The following is a 14,077-nucleotide window of genomic DNA, read 5'->3' on the forward strand; positions in this document are numbered from 1 at the left end:
AACCAGAATAACAGTGCGCTCCTCCTGCCTCAGCCGTAACTCACACACACATTCACTTACACAGGCATACTCAAGGATAGATAGAGAGGATAATAGATAGAGATAGTAAGTGGTTTAGTGAAGTAGTTGTTCATGGTTCACCTGGCAAACCTGTTGAATCTTCTAATGAGGACAGTCTCTTTTAAATGTGCGGGTCTGGATGTTTGTCGTCTTGAATGTGTTGAGGTGTTGTTGATTTCTGGTGGCGAAGTCTTCAGCCTAGAAGTGGTGGTCACTTGCAGTTCATTACTGCAGCAAGTCGAAGTGTATAATTAGCAGCAGGGCTTCTTCCTTGTTTAGTCCAGATCTCTTTCCACAGCCTCTCGCTGGACTGCTTTCTGTGATGTTGTTGTGATCTCTCCTCTCGCTCCAGAAGGCTACCTTTTAAGGTCGAAACCCATCACATTAGCATTTCTGTTAGTTGGCACATGGCCTTGTCCCCTGGTGTGACCACACAATGGACCAGGATGTGGAATCCATGGCTATCTACGATGATATGGCTACTTCACACCTTTTTCTCAGAAGAAACCCATTCAATTCAGGAATGTCTCTTGATGGTTCCAAGATGGGTGCAGCTGACACCTCTTAGGCTGGAATGTATCCTTTTGTCCTTTCAAGACAGTCAGGCAGTTTTTGAATACACAGGCCAGGTCATCTGATCTTTGGTGGCCATCTTTGCAGCATATTGTCCACTTTTTTGAAGGAAAAGTCAATTTCAACGAGCCCGCTTTGAATAAAGTTTGTATCTTAAAAGTTTGGAATATATGTCTTTACTGGGCATAACAATAAGGTTGGTGAGCTTCAAACACAAATAGCCATGTTGGAATATGATGTAGTGGCAATAATGAAATGTGACCTATAAATGTTGAGGGTCGGACGCTTAATATTCAAGGATACAAAGTGTTCAGAAAAGATAGGGATAAAAGAAAGGGAGGTGGGGTGGCAGCACTGATTAGGGAAGACATTGTAGTGCTGGAAAGGGAAGTTGTTCTTGAGGGAGCAAAGACAAAATCAATTTAGTTAGAGTTGAGAAGCAAAAAGAGTATGATCATGCTATTCTATAAGCCTCCAAATAGTGAGAGAGAGAGATAGAGGAGCAATTCTGCAGGGAAATCACAGAGATGTGCAAGACCTATAGAGTGGTGATGTTGGGGGACTTCTAATAACCCAAATATCAATTGAGATAATGTTAGAGTAAAGGGTAAGGAGGGGGAAGAACTTCCGACATGTGTTCAGGAGAACATCCTTGACCAGTACGTTCTCGGTCCAACTAAGATGGAAGTCTTGCTGGATCTGGTGCTGGGGAATGAGATGGGCCAAACGGACCAAGTGTCTCTGGGGGAATACTTGAGTAAGAGTGATCATTGTATCATTAGGCTTAAATTAATAATGGGGAAGAGCAAAGAAGCATCTAAAGTAGAAGAAATTCTAAATTGAAAGAGGGCTAACTTCAAGGGGATGAGAGGGGATCTAGCCAGGGTAAAATGGAACCAAAGACTGACAGGTAGAACTGTAACAGAACAATGGGCAATCTTTAAGCAGATGTTTCAGGTACAGGCTAGGTACATTCTATGAAAGGCGAAGGATAAGGGAACCAAAGCAAGGGAGCTAAAGAATATGATGAAACAAAAAAAGATGGTGCATGATACATGTCAGATGAATTCTTCAACCAAGAACCAGGCCAAGTATGATAAGTTGAGAGGGAAAGTGAAGGGGAAAATAATACTGGCAAAGAGAAAATATGAGAAGGCAGTTAACATAAAAGGGAACCCAAAAATATTCTACCGGCATGTAACTAGTAAATGGTAAGTAAGAGGCGGGGTAGGGCCTATTAGGGACAAAAAGGATGATATATGCTTAAAGGCGCAGGGCAAGGCTAGAATATTTAATGAGTACTTTGTATCGGTGTTTACTAAGGAAGACAATGTTGACAAAATATTGGTAGAAGCAGAGATGGTTGAGGATGGGGTGAAAATTGATAGGAAGGATTTACTGGAAAGGCTGGCTATGCTTAGAGTGGATAAGTCGCCTGGTCCTGATGACCTGCATCCAGGTTGCTAAAGAAGCCTGAGGATTGGAGTGTGGCAAACCTGGCATCCTTATTCAAGCAAGTGTGTAAGGACATTCCTAGTAACACGGGCTGGTCAGTTTAACATCAGTGGTGGGTGAGGTATAAGAAACAATAATCAAGGGGGAAAAAATCAATAGGCACTTGGAGAGGTTTGAGTTAACTAAGGAGAGCCATCAATGATTTGTAAAAGGCAGATTGTGCTAGACTAACCTAACTGAATTTTTTAATGAAGTAACAGAGAAGAATAATGAAGGGAAAACAATGGATGCTGTCTATACGGATTGTAAAAAAGCATTTGACAAAGTGCTACAAAAAAGGCTGGTTAGCAAAATTGAGGCTCATGGAATAGGAGTGTCAGCTTGAATAAAAAGTTGGCTTAAGGACAGGAAATAATGCGTCGTGGTAAATCATTGGGCTGGATTTTATAATCTCGCCACTGGGGCCGCATGTCATGCAGCCGCCGCAATCTTCTATGTGGCTCATTTGCATCCCCAGGGCGGGCCAACCCCCCCGATCATGTGGAGGGGCAGCTGTCCATCACCAGCAATGGCGTCAGTTGCCTGTGTGCAGGAGCTGATGCCATTTTTAAAGGGCTGTCAGCCCTACTGGCTAATTTAAATATTTAAAGGTAAATTGAATTAAAATAAATAAATACATCTCTTTTGCCCCTTTCCCACCCCCAATAACAATTAAATTCATTATTTGTCCTTTCCCCCACAAAACACTTACCTCAACCATATGACCTATCCCCCCCCAAACTTTCAACTACAATTCTTCCCACCATCTCCTACACCCATGATGTTAATTTGACCTCATTCTCCACCCCCCGGCCCGATTACCTCCCCCACTCCCACCAGTGTTGCACCTAATTTCCCCAGATGGGGATCTGAAGGCACAGGAGTGCTGGCCACCGGGGTGAAGATCGCAGCGGGACATCAGGCAGCAACTTGAGCTTAATTAATCAATCATTTAAATTTATGTAAACATTCAAACTGGGGTCCCGTCACCAAGCAGCAGGGGGGTGGGGAGCTGCCACGAGGCCTCACCGCCGCGAGTAATATCGGACCAGGCCCTCCCAGCACCGGGGTGCGTGGTTGCCCTCTCCTGGGGAATTTTCCGCAGCCCCCCACCAAAACCCGACGTCGGGAAGGGGGGGGCTCGGTAAAATCCAGCCCATTGTTTTTCAGGCTGGAGGTTTGTAGACAGTGGTGTTCCTCAAGGTTCAGTGCTTTTTTGATATAGATAAATGGCTTGGATATTGGAATACAGAAGAAGACACAAATAACATTCCAAGAATAGTGGGAAATAAGGAGGTAAAAGGGAGGGAGAAACTTAAAACAATCACTGTCACTAGAGAAAAAGTAATGGGAATACTAATGGCTGACAAGTCCCCTGGATTGGCAAGTCATGTTGGAGCTGTACAGAACCTTAGTTAGGCCACACTTAGAATATTGCGTGCAATTCTGGTCGCCACACTACCAGAAGGACGTGGAGGCTTTGGAGAGGGTACAGAGGAGGTTTACCAGGATGTTGCCTGGTCTGGAGGGCATTAGCTATGAGGAGAGGTTGGAAAAACTCGAATTGTTTTCACTGGAACGACGGAGGTGGAGGGGCGACATGATAGAGGTTTACAAAGTTATGAGCGGCATGGACAGAGTGGATAGTCAGAAGCTTTTTCCCAGGGTGGAAGAGTCAGTTACTAGGGGACATAGTTTTAAGGTGCGAGGGGCAAAGTTTAGAGGGGATGTGCGAGGCAAGTTTTTTTACACAGAGGGTGGTGAGTGCCTGGAACTTGCTGCCAGGGGAGGTGGTGGAAGCAGATACGATAGCGACATTTAAGAGACATCTTGCCAAATACATGAATAGGAAGGGAATGGAGGGATATGGGCCCTGGAAGTGCAGAAGGTGTTAGTTTAGGTAGGCATCAAGATCGGCGCAGGCTTGGAGGGCCGAATGGCCTGTTCCTGTGCTGTACTGTTCTTTGTTCTTGGACCAGATGGCCTGCATCCAAGTGTCTTAAAAGAAGTGGCTGCAGAGATAGTGGATGCATTGGTTGTAATCTTCCAAAATTTCCTAGATTCTGGAAACATTCCAGTGGATTGGAAAACTGCAAATGTAACACCTCTGTCCAAGAAAGGAGGGAAACAGAAAGCAGGAAACTATATGCCAGTTACCCTAATGTCTGGCGATGGGAAAATGCTAGAAACCATTATTAAAGATGTAATGGCTGGACATCTAGAAAATCACAATACAATCAGGCAGAGTCAACATGGTTTTGTGAAGGGAAATCATGTTTGACAAATGTATTAGCGTTCTTTGAGGATGTAACAAGCAGGGTGGATAAAGGGGAACCAGTAGATGTAGTGTATTTGGATTTGCAAAATGCATTTGATAAGGTGCCACATAAAATGTTACTGCACAAGATAAGAGCTTATGGTGTTGGGGGTGATAGATTAGCATGGATAGAGGATTGGCTAACGAACAGGAAATTGAGAGTTGGGAGAAATGGGTCATTTTAGGTTGGCAAACTGAAACAAGTGGAGTGCCTCAGGAATTAGTGCTGGGGCCTGTCTATATCAATGACTTGGATGAAGGGACCAGCTATATTTGTAGCTAAATTTGCTGACGATATGAAGATAGGTAGGAAAGTAAGTTGTGAGGAGGATACAAAAAGTCTGCAAAGGGATATTGATAGGTTAGGTGAGTGGGCAAAAATGTGGCAGATGAAGTATAATGTGGGAAAATGTGAGGCTGTCCACTTTGGCAGGAAAAATAGAATAATAGATTATTTAAATGGAGAGAGACTGCAGAATGCTGCAGTACAGAGGGACCCGGGTGTCCTTGTACGTGATTCACAAAAAGTGATCATGCAGATACAGCAAGTAATTAGGAAGGCCTTTATTGCAAGGGAGATGGAGTATATAAGTCGGGAAGTCTTGCTACAATTATATAGGGCATTGGTGAGACCACACCTAGAGTTGTGTGTACAGTTTTGGTCTCCTTACTTAAGAAAGAGTTTAGAAGATTGAGAGGTCATCATATTGAAACGTGTAAGATTCTGAGTGGCTGGGTAGATGCTGAGAGGATGTTTCACCTCATGGGGGAATCCAAAACTAGGGGGCACAAGTTAAACATAAGGGGTCGCCCATTTAAGACTGAGATGAGAAGGAATTTCTTCTCTCAGAGCGTCATTAGTGTTTGAAATTCTCTACCCCAGATAGCAGTGGAGGTTGGTCACTGAATATATTCAAGGCTGAGTTGGACAGATTTTTGATTGACAAGGGAGTCAAAGAAAGGTTATAATGGGCAGACAGGAAAGTGGAGTTAATACCACAATCCGATCAGCCATAATCTTATTGAATGGCGGAGCAGGCTCAAGTGGTCGAATGGCGTTCTTGTGCTCCTAATTCGTATGTTTGTATTATGACAGGTTTAGATAAGGTAGCCAAAGAAAGGCTGTTCCCATTAGCTCATCGTACAAGTACTAGGGGACAAAGATTTAAGGTTTTGGGCAGGAGATGCAGGGGAATATGAGGAAGAATTTTTTTGCACAGAGAGCGGCAATGACCTGGAAGTCGCTGCCTGTGAGGGTGGTGGAAGCAGAGAGCATGAATGATTTCAGAGGGAAATTGGATTGGCACTTGAGGGCAATAAACTTGTGGGCCTATGAGGATAGAGCAGGGGAGTGGGATGAATTGGATTGCCCTACACAGAGCCGGTATGGACTAGATGGGCCGAATGGCCTCCTTCTGCACTGTTATGACTCTAAAGCCAGAATTTCCACCCACGCACCGAGAGCAGCGGAGAGGTGGCAACGGCCCACCTGCTCAGGCAAATTGAGGCCCGTAAGTGGTCAATTTATTACCAGCAGCGGAGGGGCTCTTCACCAGCTGAGGAGGCTGCCCATTGTGGCACCTTGTGCCCCATGGAGCCCCCTCCCCCACCCCCCACAGCGGCACAAGCTGCCCCTGCTGGAGCACCTCGTCCCGCTCTCTTGATCGACTCCTACCCACCCCCTCACCGGGGCTCAGCTGATTGCCCCCAGCGAGGAGCGAAACCTCGCTCAACCTTTTCTGGGCAGGCGTCCCTGTTGCTCCTCTCGTTGGTTGCAGTCCATTAGGGGTCCAGACCGCTGATTGATAGGCAGCTCTTGGAAGCGGAACTTCCAGCCTCGGAGGGGGCAGAGGCCCTGACCAAGACCAATTAAGGGCCTGGGCATGTCTTTCAATCATGGTCAAGATGGGCGCGCCCCCCCAACATTTTGGTTGGTGGGTGGGGCCACCGCCAGGACATATAATTCCGGTCTATGACTCTAAATAGGAGCAGTCTGTGGTCCAATTTTGACAGGTCATTCAGCATAAACTGCATTCTCCCAGCAGAGCAGCCCAGCCACTAGTCAAAACAGTAAAGATCCTAACAAACAGAACCATTAGTAGGCACAGGATCCATCCATCCACCCACACCAGATCTAATTCATCCCCAAAATCAAGATCAAATATGTCAATCCCTGACATACATTGCACGCAACACAAATAGTCTTGCTAAGACTTCTGAAAACACTTTGAAATTAACTTGTTTAGTATTTTCATAAATTACATATTTGAATGTACATTTGAGAGAATTAAATTAAAAGGGAATCTCTGAGAAAATTCAGTCTTGAAAGCACAGTAAAAGAACAATGAAATTGGTAGGAAGAAACAAAATAACACAAACATGAATCAGCTTTTAAGAGGCAGGAGGGGTGGGAGAGGTGGGTGCGAACCTGGATGCAGTTGAGATCTCGAGTGAGGAATGAGATATTGGAAGATAAATATGTTCAGTGTGGGCTTTTAAGGAAAGGATGATGACAGCAATTTTGGCAGGCAGATGGTAATGTCAGAGGAATAATAGCTGTTAATGATGTCAGTAAGCAATGGACCAAAAAGAGGCTGTTCAGTAATTAGTAGCTGAATCATGCTCAAGTCAATAGAGCAGGTGGTGAGCCTCATGGGAACATAAGTCTGATCGGTGAGACACTGTCCATCTCAATTTCTCCACTCCACTCACTCACTCTAACCTGTCTACCTCTGAATTTGCTGCACACTGTTCTCTCAGGTCTAACCCTGACATTGAGATCAAACCTGCTGACAAGGGTGGTGCTGTTGTTGTCTGGCATACCGACCTCTACCTTGCAGAGGCTGAGCACCAACTCTCAGACACTTCTTCCTACCTCTCCCTGGATCATGACTCCACCACTGAACATCAAGCTACTGTCTGCAGGAGATCTTCCCTCTACAGATTACAACCTCACAGTCCACCAACCCCAGACAGCCCGCTTATACCTGCTTCCCAAAATCCACAAACAGGACTGTCCTAGCAGACCCATCGTTTCAACCTGTTCCTGCCCCACTGAACTTATTTTTTCCCAACTTGATTCCATCTTTTCTCCCCTGGCCCAGTCTCTTCCCACCTAAATTCTTGACTCTTCTGATGCCCTATATCTTTTCGACAATTTCCAGTTTCCTGGCCATAACCGCCTCTTCTTCACTATGGACGTCCAATCTCTCTACACCTCCATCCCCCACCAGGATGGTCTGAGGGCTCACGCTTCCTCCAGTCTCCATCCACCACCACCCTCCTGTACCCGGCTGAACTTCACTAGATTGATAGCTGGAATGAGCGGGTTGTCTTAGGAGGAAAGATTGAACAAACTGGGCTTATTTTCACTGGAGTTTAGAAGAGTGAGGGGAGACTTGATTGAAGTATATAAGATCCTGAACAGTCTTGACAAGGTGGATGTGGAAATGATGTTTCCTCTTGTGGGGAAGTCCAGAATTAGGGAGGTATTGTTTTAAAATTAGGGGTCACCCTTTTATACAGAGATGAGGAGAAATGTTTTCTCTCAGAGGGTTGTGCGACTTTGGAACTCTCTGCCTCAGAAGGTGGTGGAGGCAGGATCATTGAATAATTTTAAGGCGGGGGTAGATAGATTCTTGTTAGACAAGGGAATCAAAGGTTATCAGGGGTAAATAGGAGTGTGGAAATTGAGGCACAAACAGATCAGCCATGATCTTATTGAATGGCGGAGCAGGCTAGAGGGGCCAAATGGCCTACTTCTGCTCCTAATTCGTATATACATATGAACTTGTTCTCACATTGAACAACTTCTCCTTCAACTCCACTCACTTCCTTCAAATAAAAAGTGTTGCTATGGGTACCTGTATGGCTCCAAGTTATGCCTGTCTTTTTGTGGGGTATGTCGACATTCCTTGTTCCAGTCCTACACAGGCCCCCTCCCTCAACTCTTTTTCCAGTACATTGATGAGTGTAACGGTGTCGTTCCCTGCTCCCGCCCCAAACTGGAAAACATTATCAACTTTGCTTCCAATTTCCACCCTTCTCTTACCTTTACATGGTCCATCTCCATACTTCCCTTCCTTCCTCAACTTCTCTGTCTCCATCTCTGGCGATAGATTGTCCACTAATATTCATTATAAGCCTACCGACTCCCACAGCTACCTTGACTACATTCTCTCACACCCTGTAAGGACTCCATTCCATTCTCCCACTTTCTCCATCTCCGACACGCCTGTTCTAATGATGCAACCTTCCACAACAGTGTCTCTGATATGTCTTCCTTTTTCCTCAATCAAGGATTCCTCCCCACTGTGGTTGACAGAGCCCTCAACTGTGTCCGACCCATTTCCCACAATTCTGCTCTCACCCCTTCCCCTCCCTCCCAGAACTGCAACAGAATTCCCCTCGTCCTCACTTTCCACCCCACCAGCCTACACATCCAAAGGATCATCCTCTGCCATCTTCAGCATGATGTCACCAACAAATGCATCTTTGCATTATCATCACTGAATCCCCACCATCAACATCCTGGGGTTACCACTGACCAGAACCTTAACTGGGAGTCTGGATATGCACCTCAAGTTACGTAAATTGCAGCAAGAAACACAGCTGCTGGCTTCCCAAAGCCTGCCGCCATCTACAAGGATGGAATACACCCCAAATGCCTGGATGAGTCCAGCTCCAACAATACTCAAGAAGCATGACGCTATCCAGGACAAAGCAGCTTAATTAGAACATAGAACAGTACAGCACAGTACAGGCCCTTCGGCCCATGATGTTGTGCCGACCCTTTAACCTACTCTAAGATCAAACTACCTACAGACCCTTCATTCTACTATCATCCATGTACCTATCCAAGAGTCGCTTAAATGTCCCTAATGTATCTGCTTCTACCACCTCCGCTGGCAACGCGTTCGAGGCACCCACCACCCTCTGCGTAAAGAACTTTCCACGCATATCCCCCCTAAACTTTTCCCCTCTCACTTTGAACTCGTGACCCCTAGTAATTGAATCCCCCGCTCTGGGAGAAAGCTTCTTGCTATCCACCCTGTCTATACCTCTCATGATTTTGTACACCTCAATCAGGTCCCCCCTCAACGTCCGTCTTTCTAATGAAAATAATCCTAATCTACTCAACCTCTCTTCATAGCTAGCGCCCTCCATACCAGGCAACATCCTGGCGAACCTCCTCTGCACCCTCTCCAAAGCATCCACATCCTTTTGGTAATGTGGCGACCAGAATTGCACGCAGTATTCCAAATGTGGCCGAACCAAAGTCTTATACAACTGTAACATGACCTGCCAACTCTTGTACTCAATACCCCGTCCGATGAAGGAAAGCATGCCGTATGCCTTCTTGACCACTCTATTGACCTGCGTTGCCACCTTCAGGGAACAATGGACCTGAACACCCAAATCTCTCTGTACATCAATTTTCCCCAGGACTTTTCCATTTACTGTATAGCTCACTCTTGAATTGGATCTTCCAAAATGCATCACCTCGCATTTGCCCTGATTGAACTCCATCTGCCATTTCTCTGCCCAACTCTCCAATCTATCTATATTCTGCTGTATTCTCTGACAGTCCCCTTCACTATCTGCTACTCCACCAATCTTAGTGTCGTCTGCAAACTTGCTAATCATATCATCTATACTTTCCTCCAAATCATTTATGTATATCACAAACAACAGTGGTCCCAGCACGGCTCCCTGTGGAACACCACTGGTCACACGTCTCCATTTTGAGAAACTCCCTTCCACTGCTACTCTCTGCCTCCTGTTGCCCAGCCAGTTCTTTATCCATCTAGCTAGTACACCCTGGACTTCACTTTCTCCATCAGCCGACCATGGGGAACCTTATCAAACGCCTTACTGAAGTCCATGTATAAGACATCTACAGCCCTTCCCTCATCAATCAACTTTGTCACTTCCTCAAAGACTTCTATTAAGTTGGTAAGACATGACCTTCCCTGCACAAAACCATGTTGCCTATCACTGATAAGCCCATTTTCTCCCAAATGGGAATAGATCCTATCCCTCAGTATCTTCTCCAGCAGCTTCCCTACCACTGACGTCAGGCTCACCGGTCTATAATTACCTGGATTATCCCTGCTACCCTTCTTAAACAAGGGGACAACATTAGCAATTCTCCAGTCCTCTGGGACCTCACCCGTGTTTAAGGATGTTGAAAAGATATCTGTTAAGGCCCCAGCTATTTCCTCTCTCGCTTCCCTCAGTAACCTGGGATAGATCCCATCCGGACCTGGGGACGTCCACCTTAATGCCTTTTAGAATACCCAACACTTCCTCCCTCCTTATGCCGACTTGACCTAGAGTAATCAAACATCTGTCCCTAACCTCAACATCCGTCATGTCCCTCTCCTCGGTGAATACCGATGCAAAGTACTGGTTTAGAATCTCACCCATTTTCTCTGACTCCACGCATAACTTTCCTCCTTTGTCCTTGAGTGGGCCAATCCTTTCTCTAGTTACCCTCTTGCTCCTTATATATGAATAAAAAGCTGTTCATTTTTCTGTCCATTAACACCCTCTCTGCACTAATGCTTTGTCTTTCAGCACACCATTAACATACCGTTTGCCTTTGCTCCATGACCTTCTTGTCATCTATGAACCTGTCCTATCAACACCTTCCTTTTTGTTATCTCTTGCCCCACCCCCACATTATTTGCTTAAAACCTGCAACATTAACTCTGTTTCTCTCTTCACAGAGACCACCAGACTTGCTGAGTATTTCCAGCATTTCTTGTTTTTATTTCTGACTTGGAAATATATCTCTGTTCATTCAATGTCGCCAGGTCAAAATCCTGGAACTCCCTCCCTAACAGCACTATGGATATAACTACACAAGCACTGCATCAATTCAAGAAGACAGTTCACCACCACCTTCTCATTGGAAATTAGGGATGGGAAATGAATGTTAACCTTGCCAGTGACGCTCACTAAAGGCCTGCAACCCAACGCGAACCCGACGGGACCCTACGACATACGTCGGGGTCGGGTTCGGGTCGGGTCACACTTCCGGGTCCGGCATTCGGGGTCAGGTCGGGCCAGGCCGGATCGAACATGCTCTATCACCACCTCAGGTAAGTGACTTTAATGTTAATTTACTTTTTGGACTTTAAAGGTGGTTTTGCTACAGTTATTTTAAGCTTGTGCAGGTGAGGAGCAAAGTGAAAAACGGAAGGTAGGTTAACTGATGGTCAGGTAGGGTCAGGTCGGGCGCTGGAAAAAATGGAAGAACTCGGGCCGGGTCTGGCTTGGGGTCGGATGAGGTTCTGTCAGGCTCGAGTCGGGTCTCATTTGCAGACCCGAGCAGGCCTTTAATGCTCACATCCCATGAATGAATAGAAAAATACTTTAAACTGATGCGACAGTAATCAATCAGCACGAGCATTCAGAATATTACTAAATTGGTCAGGGCATTTTTTTTTGAGGCAGCCCAGCCAGCTGCCTGAAAAAAGCACAAGCCTCAACTTAATCACTCACAGACTCTGAAATTCCTTTGCTCTAGTAGCAGCTTACAGTTACACCAGCTCCAATTGGTATTTCCAGCAATTCAGCAGCCTAACCATTGCACAGAACGCTCAAAAGTGTTGTCCAATCGCAGAATCACATCTAATGTTGGAAACTGTTTTGAGTTTTGCAAGCAAGAACTGGTTGAGTATGGTCTGTGCCTTGCCTGTTGCGAACAGCAGAAGGGACATGTTGCTTGATACGATCCGCCAGTCTTTGGGACGTACAGCCTATATACCTAGCATCACACTGGCATTGAAATTCATATATCACCTTACTCATTTGTGTGATAGGCAGAACATCTTTTTGCTTGATGGCAGCATCCTGTTAGAGGCGAACAGCACACATGTTGCTACTGCATAGCAGCAGCGTGAAACAGCTAGCTTCACCTGTTGCTCAAATTTTTGGGATACATTACCCTTCCAGGGTAATCTGAGGTAGAGTGAGCAGTTTTCAGAGCCGAAAATGATGGCCTTAAGCCCATTCACAAGTTTGCGTGTAATATAGTGAGAGATGATCTAATCAAGGTAGCCATTGTCTTGCAGGATGCCTTTGATTCGCCCTATTTCAGCATTTGCTAAATCACCCTCAGTGTGCTTAGAACTACGCTGACAACCAATTTAAGATCGCCAGTCAGGCTCGCAGTGTGGCGCATTTGTGCGTACTGGAAGCTATATATATTAATACACAAGGCCCTGTTCTTTTCAGACAGAAATAACATGTACACACATTGCGCCTGTTTCAGCTAAACAAAGTAAGTGACAGCCATTCACTGATTCGTTCCTCAGGGAAATGCCTTGACCAATCAGAGTCAAGCTGCCTGGTTTAAATTTCAAACAAAGCTTGGCAGTTAACCGTCAGTCACCATAAACTGGTGCATTCTCCATGGCAACGCCTCTAACAATCAAAGTCCACTTGCCAACCAATCAGCAATTCTGCTCATGTAGTATAAATTTGTTGCTTTCCTTACATTGGTATTCTTGCGAATTGTCCTGATGAGTACAAAGCGAAAAGCTTCGACAAAATGTCTCTGTTTCAGCAGTATATGAAAAGGAAGAGAGTAGCTTAAGTAAAAGTTGGTCACTTTGAAGCAGAGACAGGAAAAACTATCCTGAGGAAATGGCAGAGACGTTTAACAAATATGTGTGTCTGTCTTCACAGCAGAAGACACAGTTATGTGCCTCTGGAACACTAAAGACCATATATTCCTGTCTGCACCTTAAGTTTGAAATTAGCCTAGGTTGGTTGTGGTTAAAAATGATTCATTACCGTTTGTTTAAGGGGCAGATGAAAACAGATTTTAGAATAGCTAGGTAAGGTGCTAATCAATCCTCCCCATGGTACTCTGCACAGCTTTGATCATTTAGTGTTAGGAAGGATATTGTAGAAAGTTTGCAAATGATTGTTGGTATCAGACATTTAAGCTTTGAGGAAATCTCAATGAAGTTGGTTTGCTTTCTTTGCCAACGAAAATTTTTTGAGATGATCCATTTAAAATGTTTGAGGTTTTTGCAGAGAACACAGGTAATGACAGCAAACTGTTCATTTTAGTGAAAGGTTTAAGTACCAGACAAAACAAATTAAAAATAGGATATCAAGAGTAAGAAGGTAAGTAAGATGAAACATTTTCATGCAGTGGGTAAAAGACTCATTGAGCAAGCTATCACACAATGCCAATGAAACACAGTATAAATGGGTTCAGGAAACAATTATATATTTTGAGAGAGAAATATTGAGGGATACATTGTGAAGATTGAAAAATAATGGACTTGTTGAGCTCAATCTTTTCCATTTTCCTAAAAAAAATTATGGTTTTGGAGCCATAAGAAAAGATAGGGCAGCAAATACATGGGAACACCACCACCTGCAAGTTCCCCTCCAAGTCACACATCATCCTGACTTGGAACTATATCGCCGTTCCTTCCCTGTTGCTGGGTCAAAATCCTGTAACTCCCGTCCTAACAGCACTGTGGGTGTACCTACCCCAAATGGACTGCAGTGGTTCAAGAAGGCAGCTCACCACCACCTTCTCAAGGGTAATTAGAGATGGACAATACATGCTGGCCTGGCCAGCGACGCCTAAATCCCATGAATAAA

The 14,077-nt window shown here is 45.0% G+C and overlaps 1 protein-coding gene across 1 annotated transcript in view; it reads right to left on the reverse strand.

Annotated features, from left to right (window-relative positions):
- obscnb (obscurin, cytoskeletal calmodulin and titin-interacting RhoGEF b) overlaps nucleotides 1-14,077 on the reverse strand; it is an 868,128-nt gene that overhangs the window by 593,029 nt on the left and 261,022 nt on the right. The window contains exons 52-55 of the mRNA XM_068053434.1: nucleotides 7,696-7,777; nucleotides 5,116-5,223; nucleotides 4,285-4,345; nucleotides 290-420 (exon numbers count right to left, since the gene is read on the reverse strand). Coding sequence (XP_067909535.1) covers nucleotides 290-420; nucleotides 4,285-4,345; nucleotides 5,116-5,223; nucleotides 7,696-7,777 — 382 coding nt within the window. The remainder of the gene's footprint in view (nucleotides 1-289; nucleotides 421-4,284; nucleotides 4,346-5,115; nucleotides 5,224-7,695; nucleotides 7,778-14,077) is intronic.

The sequence above is a fragment of the Heterodontus francisci genome, chromosome 2 (genome assembly GCF_036365525.1).
Source record: "Heterodontus francisci isolate sHetFra1 chromosome 2, sHetFra1.hap1, whole genome shotgun sequence".
Classification (NCBI taxonomy): Eukaryota; Metazoa; Chordata; class Chondrichthyes; order Heterodontiformes; family Heterodontidae; genus Heterodontus; species Heterodontus francisci.